The sequence below is a fragment of the Anarrhichthys ocellatus genome, unplaced genomic scaffold (genome assembly GCF_004355925.1).
Source record: "Anarrhichthys ocellatus isolate YVR2014 unplaced genomic scaffold, GSC_Weel_1.0 scaffold39, whole genome shotgun sequence".
Classification (NCBI taxonomy): domain Eukaryota; kingdom Metazoa; phylum Chordata; class Actinopteri; order Perciformes; family Anarhichadidae; genus Anarrhichthys; species Anarrhichthys ocellatus.
This window is the reverse complement of record NW_022280069.1, coordinates 2,476,370-2,489,453: the sequence shown is the minus strand read 5'-3', so window position 1 is coordinate 2,489,453 and position 13,084 is coordinate 2,476,370. Positions and strand designations below refer to the sequence as shown.

The 13,084-nt window shown below is 42.1% G+C and overlaps 1 protein-coding gene and 1 long non-coding RNA gene across 2 annotated transcripts in view; both read left to right on the top strand.

Moving 5' to 3' along the window:
• crppa (CDP-L-ribitol pyrophosphorylase A) overlaps positions 1-13,084 on the top strand; it is a 44,821-nt gene that overhangs the window by 19,464 nt on the left and 12,273 nt on the right. The window contains exons 7-9 of the mRNA XM_031867310.1: positions 888-965; positions 1,162-1,254; positions 6,466-6,585. Of these exons, the coding sequence (XP_031723170.1) occupies positions 888-965; positions 1,162-1,254; positions 6,466-6,585 (291 nt within the window). The remainder of the gene's footprint in view (positions 1-887; positions 966-1,161; positions 1,255-6,465; positions 6,586-13,084) is intronic.
• On the top strand, positions 7,224-10,304 carry LOC116394308 (uncharacterized). Its single transcript, XR_004213449.1, has 2 exons — positions 7,224-7,414; positions 7,455-10,304. It is a non-coding gene; the product is annotated as an uncharacterized LOC116394308 (long non-coding RNA).

Below are 13,084 nucleotides of genomic sequence, written 5' to 3'. Positions count from 1 at the left end.
TTTTTTTAAACCCTGCAAATCTACTTTTCTAACTGAAATGACCCGCCTCCCGAAGCCATGGGCAGGTATATTTCAGGACCAGTTAACCCTCCGACATATGTTTCCCATCACCATTTCAAATTTCCTATGGCTTTCCTGTTATTTTAACGGGTACAACAACTGTATCTCCATGCCAAAATCAGCCTGGATGTTTATTTCCTGTGTGTGTGAAATTGTAAGACCGGGCTGTAATTAGAGGCACAACAACAAAGATGAATGTTAAACAGACGCGGTGGACACGGCGTCCTATCCGGTTGCCTCATGTCTCTCATGCGCCACGGTCGAAGACGACTGGAAAGATCAGGACCGAAATGTGCTGCTTCTTTGTGCAAAAAAAGCTTTTACGATTCTTGGCCACACGTCGGCCTTTGACTCAATTTGCAGCGTAATGGAATTTGAGTTGGCTCGTGTCTGATCGCTGTCCCCGGCTTTTTGCATGCGACATGATTTTCGTGCTAGTTCAGAAGTATGAAGGAGCCCAGAAACTGTTTATTTTGCGTAATCTCCTCCATTTTGTTCTAATAAGCTTCTAATTACAGTTGATGGAAGTTGGCCACTCAGTTGCGAACTCCCTAAATGTGTTTGGATTTATGTCGGTTTATAATCATAAAATCTGTCATGGCAGGAAAGCAGGTGGGTGTGCTCTCACACTAAATGATTGAAGAAGTGGCTGAAAGAAAAAGCAGAAGCCTCTTGACCTTTTGTGCGCTGAAGTCAATCTGTCACTCGACATCAGAAGCATTAGGACAGCGGCGCTGCAGCTCTTGCTTTATGTGTTATCACTCAGGATTTTGCAACAAGCACAATGTCAACTGCATGTTTAACATCAGGCTACCTCCGTCTCACAGGAGCTGGATGTCATCCCAGATCTGATGGGAGAAAACGCCAGGTGTCTGTTAAAGGAGTGGAACTTCATCCAGCTTTCTGTAAGTTCCCATTTTAAGCTCCGCTTTTCTTAGAAATGAAAACATGTCGGCGTATATATTCATCTGTTCTGACTAAAGGAGAGTCGAGACTCTAAAAGCTTCTAGCGTACGTTTTTATCTTGTTGGTCATCGTGGAGAAAAATATCATTTTTGCTCCAAAAGTTCTTATCTAGTTTTTGATTTCCTCGGCCTCCAGGTCAATTGTTCTTTCCTGTCTGACGTGGAAGCGATGCTGACGGATTTGGAGGCAGCGAATCGGGCTCTTCTCCACCCGCTGGTCGTCATTTGGGTGAGTTCATACCCGAATACTGCAGCCACGATTATGCAGCAAAGACTTCTCAGACTCGCTGGAGGCTCTGTGAGGCTGAGACATGAATACTTGTACCAAATTTCATGGCAATTCATCTAAAATGTTGTTGGTTTCACTCAAAACCACAAAAATGAACCTCATGGTGGCTCTAGATGAAAGGTCAAGGCTTCACCAAAGTCAGTAGAAGGCCATTCATTTCATGGCAATTCATCCAGTAGTTGAATTATTTCAGTCTGGACCAAAGTGACGTACTGACTGACGGACCGTTGCTGCCACCAAAGAGTCCACATGTATCCTACACTCTCTGGACTGCACTCCTTGTTGTCTGAAGGACCGATTTGTAAACCAGTGAAGAAGAATAAATGCATAGATGATGAGTTACAGGAACTATCAGCACAGCAACTCTGGCATGCAAAGTTACAGGGAGAAGACTTGAATGCGTAAAAGCCGATCTCAACTTCTTAAATTTGGACCGCTGCCCAGATAACACTTGGTAATGAGGCAAACAGAACCTAGAAAGTCTTCTCTCTGTGAGTCTGTAATGTGTGTTTTAACCAGAAAAATGTAATAAGTGCAAATGTCGCACAGCATTAGTCGATTAAACCACTGCCTTGATTTGTGTTTTGTACGCTAGAGTCCCAATAAGCTGTTAGTCACCATACAACAGGTTTCATTAGTACAGGACTTGTCGAAATGACACCAGACCAAAAGCATCGATGTAAATCTTACTTACTTAATACTTTCATTCTTCACTTGAAAAGGAAACTTGGCAGTGAAGACAGTCTCCAAAAATGTGCAAAGAGGTGGATCGTATGTGGAGATAAGGGGGCCCGGGTGACGCAGCAGAGAAGAGAGCTGGCCGTCTGTCACTCAAAGCAACCACGCACTCAATTAGGCCTAAAATAATAAAATAATTAACTACAGCTTTTGGCACTTCCCCATTGACTTCATTTCTTAGCACCGGAGGAGGCTCAGTTGGTCTCTTGTACTTAAAAAATTCTGTGACGGTCTTATTTAAGATTATTTATTTTATTTTCTTGTTTTTTTATTGTAATATTGTATATTTATAGTTTATATTCCTTTAAACATGTAAATAATAATAGAATATGTAAATATTTTTTTTCATCTTAGATTATTCCACAATATTTACTAAACAGCTGAGAGATAATAGCTCTGTTTCTATTTAAGGAAGAATAACTTCTTACACCTTTATTATTTCTATAAGTTATGAGAGATTATTATTCCATAAACTATAAGTATAAGTTGTTATTAACGTCGGCAGTGGTGGAACAGCCTGCATCGGGTTTCCAGACCTTCAGTAAGTGTATAAAGAGCAACTGTGTCTGTGTGTACTGGAAGTGGAACACGTCTTACTGTCGTTTCCCACACTTTGAATGAACTTTTCTTTTGAGCGTTCTTGAATACAGATATCTGGTGGAGGACGGATTGAGTTTCTTCGAGGTACATGTACTACACGGTCAATCTTTGTCTTTTTTTTTTGCGGTTGTAAAAACGTCACCTGTCGTCCGCCTCATGTGTCCTGATGAGCTACGTAGCTGTTTGAAAACCGTACACCTCGAAGGAGAGCGCCGCTCGGCCTCGCTTACCATTCACCGACATCCCCCTCTAACAGAGTAACACTGACCTAAGAGCTCCCAGGGACAAAACCCTAAAACAAACTGATCAAATCTGATCCAAGAACCATTTCAATATTTGTAAAAAGGCCTCAAAACCCTCTCTTTTAATTTAGAAAATTGTCCTCTTCAACTAACACGGAGAGCAGGTATCAAAACAATGAAAAAAATAAACCTACAGAGGGCCGACTTCTACCACAAACAAGTCTCAATCACTGCAAATGTCACGCAGCATTTCTTCATTTTCTTATTTGTTGTATCAAGTTTTCAATAAAGATTGGAACACACACACACACACGTGTAATCACACAGACTGAAGCTGGGTTTTAGTGGGATCGACTCCCTAAAAAAGCATGTCAGAGTTCCCACAGCTCCCACTTTCAACATGTTTCTGTTCTACAGACCGTTTCAACAGAATTGGGTCCATGTTGACTCCCTGTAGGCTGATGTCATTGACGTACACGGCAATAAGGAATATATATATAAAAGAAGAAAGGGTCATCACGTCATTGTGACACCATTTCTAATTGTGTACAGGTATAAAGTAATTTACAGACAGATAAAATGTAACCTGCCAATAACAGGACACATTATCGTTAGCTAATAATGAGTTGGCTAACGTTAGCCCTCCTGGACAACCAACCATTAAACTGTGAATGATGATTAATAATATTCAGTGGGACTGATGTAATCCAGCTCTTTCTATCATTGTCAAGAGGTGGCGCCAATTGGCAAATCTTTTTAATGTCATAAATCTGGACCTTCATACCAGTGTTGCGATGAATTAAGTGAGCTTTTTGCAGTTTGTTTAGCTAAAGTTAGCCAGCAATATCTCTGTTGACATGTCCTATTTGGAGATAAAACCGTTATCGTTTGTAAGAAATAATCCTTGTGAAGGTGTAAAAGAAACAGACAGAGCTGCAGTGTTGGTGAGTGAAACTTTACAGCCTCTCCAGCTTAATCGCTGTCATGATTTGTAAGTATGCTAGCGAATAATATAGCTAGCATACTCGTACACATACTTGGCTAGATGACTGCAGGCTTTGTAGCATACGGTTAAGTCCTTTATTTACCTTATGTTGACAGGCCCACCAGTTATAATCAGAGCCATGAATATATTGATCTGGTTATAATTGCATTCTGGTCAGTGATCATGGTTTGGTTATGTGTCATGATGCAGCTGCTGGACAAGGCCATGATCTGTTTGGAGACCACAAATAAGACACAGAAGAAAGAAAAGAAACAGCAAACGAAATCACATGTGTTTTTTGTATTTTTATGTGGTGGAAACATTTTTCAGTCCAGTGAGAAACAACATGGAGATGATGGTTTATAGCGGGACTACTGAAAAAACTACTCTGTCTGTAAAGTTTAAGACAAAGAGCATTTAAAGGAAAACATCCATTACCATATAGATCACACGGACGCTACGTTTCCCTCCCTGTATAACCTGATTTCATGGTCACGTTAGAATGTGTGTGAACTGTCTGGGAAGTTGTGACTACGAGAAACGAGAAGCAGCCCCCGAGTTTCACGGTTGTAAGTGATCGGGCTTAGTTCGGCACCAACGTGTTCTTCTTGCCTTTTGTTTTTGCAGGCGGCTGTTTTAAGATTGCTCACGTACCGCGTTAGTTATCGCAGCTTTGATCACATGGAAGCGATCAGTGGAGGCGTAATTGAGTTTGAAGTGTAGTAGGTAGCCTGGAGGGCAGAGAAGCAGACTGGTTGATGGAAATGAGGTGCGATGGCCTTGAGCATTGGATTTAAACAAAGAGACCCATGTTGTTGACATTAGCACCTTATGTCTCGTGTTGTTAGGTGTCATAAATCTGTGATTGATGTCTGTTCCAGGAGTTTTTTCTATTATGTAGCAGACACTTTTTTTCTTAGTAATTGGCGGTTAAAATAACATGTCGGGACACCTCAAACTTATTTCTGGATGACAGGTTAACCACAGAGCAACAATTCTTGTGTTTTACACTGTGTTAGCATTTATTTTAAGGGTGAAACCCTTAAAATAAGGGTGTAGTTTGACGGGTTACGAACAAACTTTATTCCCAAAAGAAACTAAATGAATGATGGTTTGAACACTGTCGCCCTTCCTTTTCATTGATAAATGCTCATTGTAAAAGTGCAATAGTGCACTCCACCCTGTTCATTGTTTTCTTCTATTGGGACACCGTGTCGTGCAAGTTCCCACTGACCTGTGTGGCCTTCTTTGACTTAAGTTAGTGTATGTTTTTTAAGTTTTGTGCGCATCGCCTGCTAGCAAAAGCCAGCTCTAATAACAGAACACGTCTTGTGGAAGCATTTCATTCTGGTCTTTTGAGTCTACTGATGGTGGAAAGTTTGTTATTTCTCTTCTTCTATGGTGGATGTCCTGATGGTGATATTTTCTATGATTATACTCTGTAGTAGTCGCTGTATAAATATCTTAATGTATTTTCTTGTCTTACTTCATAATGATAAGTTGAAGCAGAAAAATTGTAGTTCTGAAAAGTGAAGCCGATGCTGAAGTGTGTTAAAGCTGCATTCTCTCTACTGACCAGCAGGGGGCGACTCCTCTGTTTGTATAGAAGTCTATGAGAAAATGACTCTACTTCTCTCTTGATTTATTACCTCAGTAAACATGAGTTTATGGTCTCAATCTCTAGTTTCAAGTCTTCTTCAATACAGCATGATGTTCATTTAGTAAGTTATGGTCCATTTAGAGTCAAACAGACCATAAAGCAGGGGATGCTTTAGGGCGGGTTTACTGTGATTGACAGATCCCTACCACGGCATTGTCCGGACTACATCCACTTCTTAAATACAGTCTGTGCTATTGCTACTTTAAGAAGACCACCACAACAAAAAACATGTTTGATGTATTAATTTATGCTGTACATGATGTACATGTGTCAGTTTGTTTTGGAACAGAGTTATTCATGTTGTGGGTAAAAGTATCACTGTCAGCGTTTCAGACGACTCGTAGCCTCGAGGTTCAACACCTTCTAATGTGCTGAATAATCACTCTTCAAACTGAACATCACCTGTTGAAGTATAAGTGTAATAATTGCATGTTCAGACACATTTTAAATGATTCTCCAGACTATCGCATCTCAATGCTGCAGTGTTTTACGGATATATGACAAAATAATTGCAGTGAATAAATCTTGAGTTAAGTTTCTGACAGCGGGGCGGTTATGGAAATCGGCTACGTTTTGGATAAGGGATGACACGGTAATGTGAACCTATGTGTCTGGGTCATGCTGCCCTAATTAAGGAAAATAAACCACAGAGGCCCTACAGATTTACGGCTGAATTAGAGAATCATTATATCCTCAGACAGGACTGTGCATCAACCAACCTCTGTTTACTCTCAGCACAGCAGAGCTTCTCCGAACGCAACCTTAGATAAACAGGCCTGTTGAGTTGCAACATGTTTAAACGACTGCGTGGACAATAAGCTGTAATTGCTCCAAAAAAAAAAAAGGGGGTATAATTGTTGCTCTTGTAAGAGATCCTCTCTATTGGCAAGCGTTTGATTTGGGCGCCGTGACTTTTGTTTTTATAGGTGCATTTGAGTGATTCAGATGAGCTGTCCGTCAGCGGGACAGTGGCTATCATGGATCTGGCCTCAGCAGCTAAGCTCCGAAATATTCTCCTCTACGGCATCCAGCTTCATCAGTCAAAGGTAAGCTCTTGGTCGTTCCCCGTCTTTCTTTTCTTTCTTCCTGATGTCGACGGCAGTCGCTGTGCTGCGAGAGGCCAAACAAAACAGAATGGTTAATGTCTTTCAAGTGTCTCGTTCCAATGACTTGTCATGCTTTTATGCTTCAGGCGAGGTTGTCTTTTATCACACGTGTGTGTGTGTGTGCTTGGACGGGTGTGTCTATTTTTTAGATGAAGGAGCGGGAATAAAAGTGTGCCCGCAAGTGTGATTAAGAGGGCGGGATATCAACTTTTCACCTTCCGTCGTTCGTGTTGTGTAGTATTGTTCCAACTGAACGCCAGAGGGTTGAAAAGGATGCAGAGACGCTTCAGGTCTAAAGCAGCTCAACCCACCGCATGTGCAGTGTAGGTCGAACCCAGGCGGCAACCTCCGCTTCTCCCGATAGAAGCCGATGTGGAAGTGTCTAAAAACTTGCATTCTCTCTACTGACCAGCAGGGGGCGACTCCTCTGGTTGTATAGAAGTCTATGAGAAAATGACTCTACTTCTCTCTTGATTTATTACCTCAGTAAACATGAGTTTATGGTCTCAATCTCTAGTTTCAAGTCTTCTTCAATACAGCATGGTGTTCATTTAGTACATTATGGTCCATTTAGAGTCAAACAGACCATAAAGCAGGGGATGCTTTAGGGCGGGGCTTACTGTGATTGACAGGTCGCTGCCTCCACCAGAGAAGTACACGGCCTCTCTACGTCACTCCTCCGCATTCTAAATATGTCACTTCCGTTCTTTGGTGACAACATGGCGACGGCTGTAATCCAAGGTGATGACCGAACTCAAGGCTTGACAATGTCCACTTCTTATATGCACTCTATGGTCGAACCTCCTCAGTTACGCTGTGTGTCATGGGAATCTGCTGCTGAGGGACCGCCAAGTGTGCGCCGGAGTCATCGGGGTGGATGCGGTTGACCTGAAATCCACAACTGACTGCTCAGTAATTATAGGATTATATAAAATGTAATTATTCATCCAGTGCAGTGAGAGGTGTCGGGATTCTTGCTACCAAAGCCGTCAAGTCAAATCACAACATTTGGGCCAGACGTGCGTGGCGAACCCGAAGACGGATGCTGAATATTCATTGTGTTGTTGGCCTTCAATGTGACATCCATCATGATTTATGTTCACGTCTGACTGCAGCAGTGTGATAAATGAGGTTTCTTGGCAGCTGCGTCACTTCACAAATCAACTATATCAGCCCGTGTGCTTCAGGCGAGGCGATGCCGGCTTTACTCTCTGCTGCAGAAGAGAACGGTGAGCTGAAGGAATCTCTGGTCAGTGAATCTGCATCATGCGTTTTAAACTCTATCACAGCCTCACCTTATTAAAATGAGATGTTTTGTATTCTCGATAGCGAGGCACGGCGCTGCTGGCCCACATGTGGGTTTGATTCAGCTATCGGATGTTGGACATCATGGTTTTCCTCTGAATTATGGAACTAATGCTGTTAATTAGTCATCCTGCTTGGACGGAGAAAAGGGGAAGGGAGTGGACGGAGATAATGCGTGTGTTCGCCATGATAAAATGCTTATCGTTATGAGATAGTGGAGCAGTAGTATACAGGCTTGTATAAATCACTGTTCGTTATTTGTTATAATGAGGATAATTCTTCCCAGATGGCCTTATTCATACTTGCGGGGATGCCTGCCAACACTTCCTCTGTCAGCCGTACACTATATATGAATATTGCCTCACAAAGTTTGTTTTATTTCTTTGGCTTTGATTAAAAAAAGATTTGACGGCAGGCAATAATGCACACAAAGCAAACATTTTCATGCAATCAGTCTGATTGGTGAAAGATGCTTTTTAGTTTTTGTCCACAGTGTTTGTTGTTTTAGTTAAACCAGCCCTATGTAAACCGTAAACATCTGATGCGATGGCGCTGTGATTATATGAGCAGCAATGTAACTGAGGCACATATTTATAATTAAATTCAAAATGTTCAACATCCAGTGGGATGAGGTTACGTTCAGATTGGGCACATGAAGGCATGTCGTGTGTTTTCCCCATGACAAAACACATATTCTGTTCCCTACAAGGAAAGGTCATGTTTTGCTGTTTGGAAGTCTTTATAAAGAGGAAAAAACATTTGGTTATGTTGCTGTTTTCAACATGTGTTCTTCCTGTGACATTTGACAGTTCACTCGGTATCAATAAACTCAATTAAGATGTTACTTCAATATATACTGTAGTTTAAAAAAAGTTTCATTTTCCCCCTTTATCTGTGTGTGTGTGGCTTTGTGCGCTTGTGTGTATGTGTACCAGCTTTAGCACTACTGAGAATGAAATGACAAAAAGTCAATCTGTCTCTCTCCACATCATTATCCTTATCATGTTGTCAAACATCCACCAAATTAGGGCTTTTCCCCTAAAAGACCCAAAGTTGACTCAACATTTTTTATTTATTTTTTGCTGTGCCATTGTACACAAAGCAGTGCAGGAGCAACAACACGGTAAGGCCTTCACACACCCGGGGCGTGACGAATGGACGACAATTTTAAATACTCGCCTGTGAATATTATATGTCAAGGGCTTTTATTGTGAAAGGTAATAACGGAAAGAGTGGCTGTGGTCTGCGGTGCCTTTGTCAAGGTTGAAAGAAGTAATAAAGTTTGCCGTCTTGATTCAGACTGCAGAGCCTCTCAGGCGCAATTTAACCAGTTCTGCACAACGTGATTGGCTAATGTCTTTATTTGCGATGCATAATTTCGCCACTTTTTCGTCTCATAATATTCGTCTTCTGTGTGAAAGTGTGCATGTCGAAAACAACACTTCGAAACCACCCCCTGGTGTGTAAAGGCAATAATCTTGAGTGTTTATATACATCAAAGGGATCATGTTTCAATTGAATTACACTTTCTGAGATCAGGTTTGAATCCCAGTGAGTGTCTTACATACTATAATCACTACTCACAATGCTTCATAATACTTCATTCACACTTCACTGAAAGAACAAGTTAGTTGTGAATCATCAGGCGGCCATTGTAGGAACACTGAACTGGGTAATTGTAATGAGAAATGTGCTCCGTTTTAAGCCGGCCTGTTTGAGGTGTTATGTCTTATGAATGAATGAATGTTTACTTTTCTGGATTTAACTGCAAAGTTACCATGACCAAGACATGCTGCTGCCAGTATATCATATTTTAATATTATAACCAGAGCTGCATGTCACTGGAAATATTTAGAATCCAGCAAAACATTTTCCGAATTAAAAAATGAGTCCATGTCCCAAAGCAATAGCTGTTCTTGTGTCTCCGTGTTTATGTTTTCAGGCAACAGTCTAAAGGTGATTTGATTTTTAATGCAACTAGACGAGGGTTGTTGGACGTTCTTTTAAAGTTGCTATGAGGAACTTTTAACTGGTTATGAAACAGTCTTGATTTAATCGTGATGCCTCGATATGAACTACATGAGTAAACAAGACCATCATTGAGAACATTGGCTATTTCTTAACGCTTGTCATCGGTGCCACTGGTTGGGTTCTGGCGAAATCGTGCAGGTTCACCAGAAACTGACAGTATAACAAGGTATGACATAAATACTTTGTATGTTTTCCTTTTTCTTTTTTATACAAAACCTTGTTAAAGATGTTCAGCCATAAACTCCGAGTCCCTTTCGTTCCTCCCTAAATGATTTCATTCTCTGCTCTGACACGACTGCTTGTTGTCAACTGGACACCAGTGAGAAGAACACCCGTTTAGAACATTCATGTTCCCCTTCCCTCTCGTTATGCATCACTCTGAGGAATTACTGGACGCGCCCACCTCTTCGGAAAAGTACGGCCATTTGGCCAATCTAATTTTAACCTCTGACGGTGTGAATGCATGAGCGCATGGAACAGCGTTCGTCGCAGAGAGGTTGGGAAAACGATCCACCTCATTGACCTTTAGTGGTGTCTTTTTGGATAAAAAAGTGGATTCTCTGAAATGAGGCCTGACTGTGGTTTCACGTTATTCAGAGTAACACTGAACCGCTGGGGCAGAGTGCATCCAGCAGCGCGTCGCCGTGCGTGCCGCTTCGCTTTGTGGAGAGAAGAGAGGGAAATGGAGTCACGGACAATAAACAGCGGCCTCTCTGGGAAAAAAAGGACGTGTGATCAAAGCACTTCTATAGAGCCTCTTTCCGTTTGTGTTGTTGCCTCTGTGAAGATGCCCACGAGCCAAACATCAGGTGCAATAATGTGTGAAAACATCAAACCTAAAGACGGTGGCTGAGGATGCGCAGACACCGGATCCTCATAAACTGACTCGATGTTGTGAAAACGATGACGGTATACGCTATCAGTGTCTGCCGTGGCGATAGGAAGTGTCATCGGATCCCTCCTCGCACAGGGTCCCGGCGACTTGTCATCCGCTGAAAAGGGACTTGTCACAGTGATATATGGGTGTTGTAATCCCTGCAGTGAGAGCCCTGATGTTTACCCAACCCCATATTTCCTCCTCCTCAAAGAGCCCGGACCGGGAATCCTAAACCTGAGAAGAGATTAGTCGGCCAGGGAAGAAAAGAGAGGGAGAGAAAGGAGAGGAGGGAGGAAGGGGGGGAGGAAGAAAAGGAGAGGTCTCTATAGGTCTATTCTCCTCTACCTGTTCAGATCTGGGTCTGAAAGGCAGACAGGTGAAACCAAACACGACCCCGTGAAGCTCTTGCGGTGACACTTGTGGAGTTGCACCCTTGCCGGGGTCAAGGGAGATCAGGGAAGTCTGTCGTCCCTGTGGCTTCAGCACACTCCAGACTTTTCTTAGGCTAAATCTGCCAGTTGTCCTCTGCTGAATAAAAGATCATAATGGGGAGGCACAACATTGCATGAAAGGAATCGGAGGCTACACAAAATATTAACTAAAGGGCTAATTTGATGCTACCGCTAGCTGTTGGGGCTAGTTCTGTCCTGTAACAAACATACGTTAGCATATCAGCTACATTACCATTTTCATCGTATCCCAGCCGCGGGGCTAACTCATATTGTCCTTTATTTGGATGTTGAGTTCGTCGATGCTGTGTTTCTCACACAATATTTGGTGTGAAAACAAATTGATGAGATGTTCCGCCATTTTGGCAGAATGCTACCTGGAGCTAAACCCGGAGGTGTTACATCACATGAAACATTTCATGGGCGGAAAATCCGCTGAAATCGAGGTCTGTCCGACTATTTTTCCCCTCCACGAATATTCCCCAGAGGTGTAAAAGCATTCATGAGAATCCACAAATCAGTTTTTTGTAAATTTGCAGGTGAATTTTTCAAACCAAAGTCTGTGCTCGGTGTGAAACGCCTTTAAGATTCTCAAGCTTCAGCCTCTGCGAGGCTGCACTTCAGCTAATACAAGCACCAGGATACGAACAACCTCACAATGACGATGTCAACATGCTGACGTTAAGCAGGTATATTAATGCCGATGTTTACCATCTTAGCTTAGCGTGTTATTAGCATGCTAATATTATTTGCTAATCAGCACTCAAAGTACTGTTGAGGCCGATGGAAACGTCATTTATTTTACTGATATTTGGTCATAAAGCAAAGAAATGGACCCATTTAAATGTTGACCCGTTGGTGCTAGATGAAAAGTTAAAACAATTTATCCTGAGGGGGACACAGATGTCAACCTCATAGTGGCGCTAAAGAAAAAGTAATTAAACATGAATGTCTGTACCAACTGTTGTCCCAAACTTTATATCATGGATTTAGAGATATTTCACTGTAAAAAGTAAGACTTTGTCCTGCTGGTGGCGCTAGATGAAGTCTGCGAATCACCAATGTCAGTAGAATTCATCATTTGGGGACCATGCATGTATGTACAATGTTTCATCTTAATCCATGCAATTGTTGATGAGATATTTGAGTTTGAACCAAAGTGTTGGACCGACTTGACATTTCTCTCCCTACGATAGAGCTATTACGGCTCAAAAGAGTGTTTGAGTGACTTTATAAAGTCATAAACAATGATTCACTGCAAAGTTCCATAACCGAAATCTGGCCCTTTTAGGTAATTCCCGTAAAATGAATTACGCACTCCTGGGGAATTTTCTAAATGAAGCACCAGGGGAAAATGATTTCTCCAGAGGTCTTTGTCCACTTTCTCACACTACATCTATCAGGAGACATGCGCAGCTTATCCCGTTCAGCTCCAGTATGGCAGACAGGTGAAACTCTACACAAGCAGCCGAGTCTCTTGCTGTGACACCCGTGTATTCGCACCCTGGCGGGGTCAAGATCACGGATGGCTGCCGTCTCTGCTGTCTCAGCACACTCCTGACCTTTCTCCTGAGTAAATCCAACAATTGTCTTCAGATGAATCAGTGACCGGTGTCATATTTTCTGGGATGAATGAGTGTTTGAACCTTTAATGTGCTCTGAGAGTCTTATCGTCATTCCGATGTCTAAAAAAAGAGGCGATCTCTACTAATGCGATTACTAAAACGCATGCATTAGCCTCTTTGGCTAGTCTAGTCTGATTGACAGCTGAGGAGAA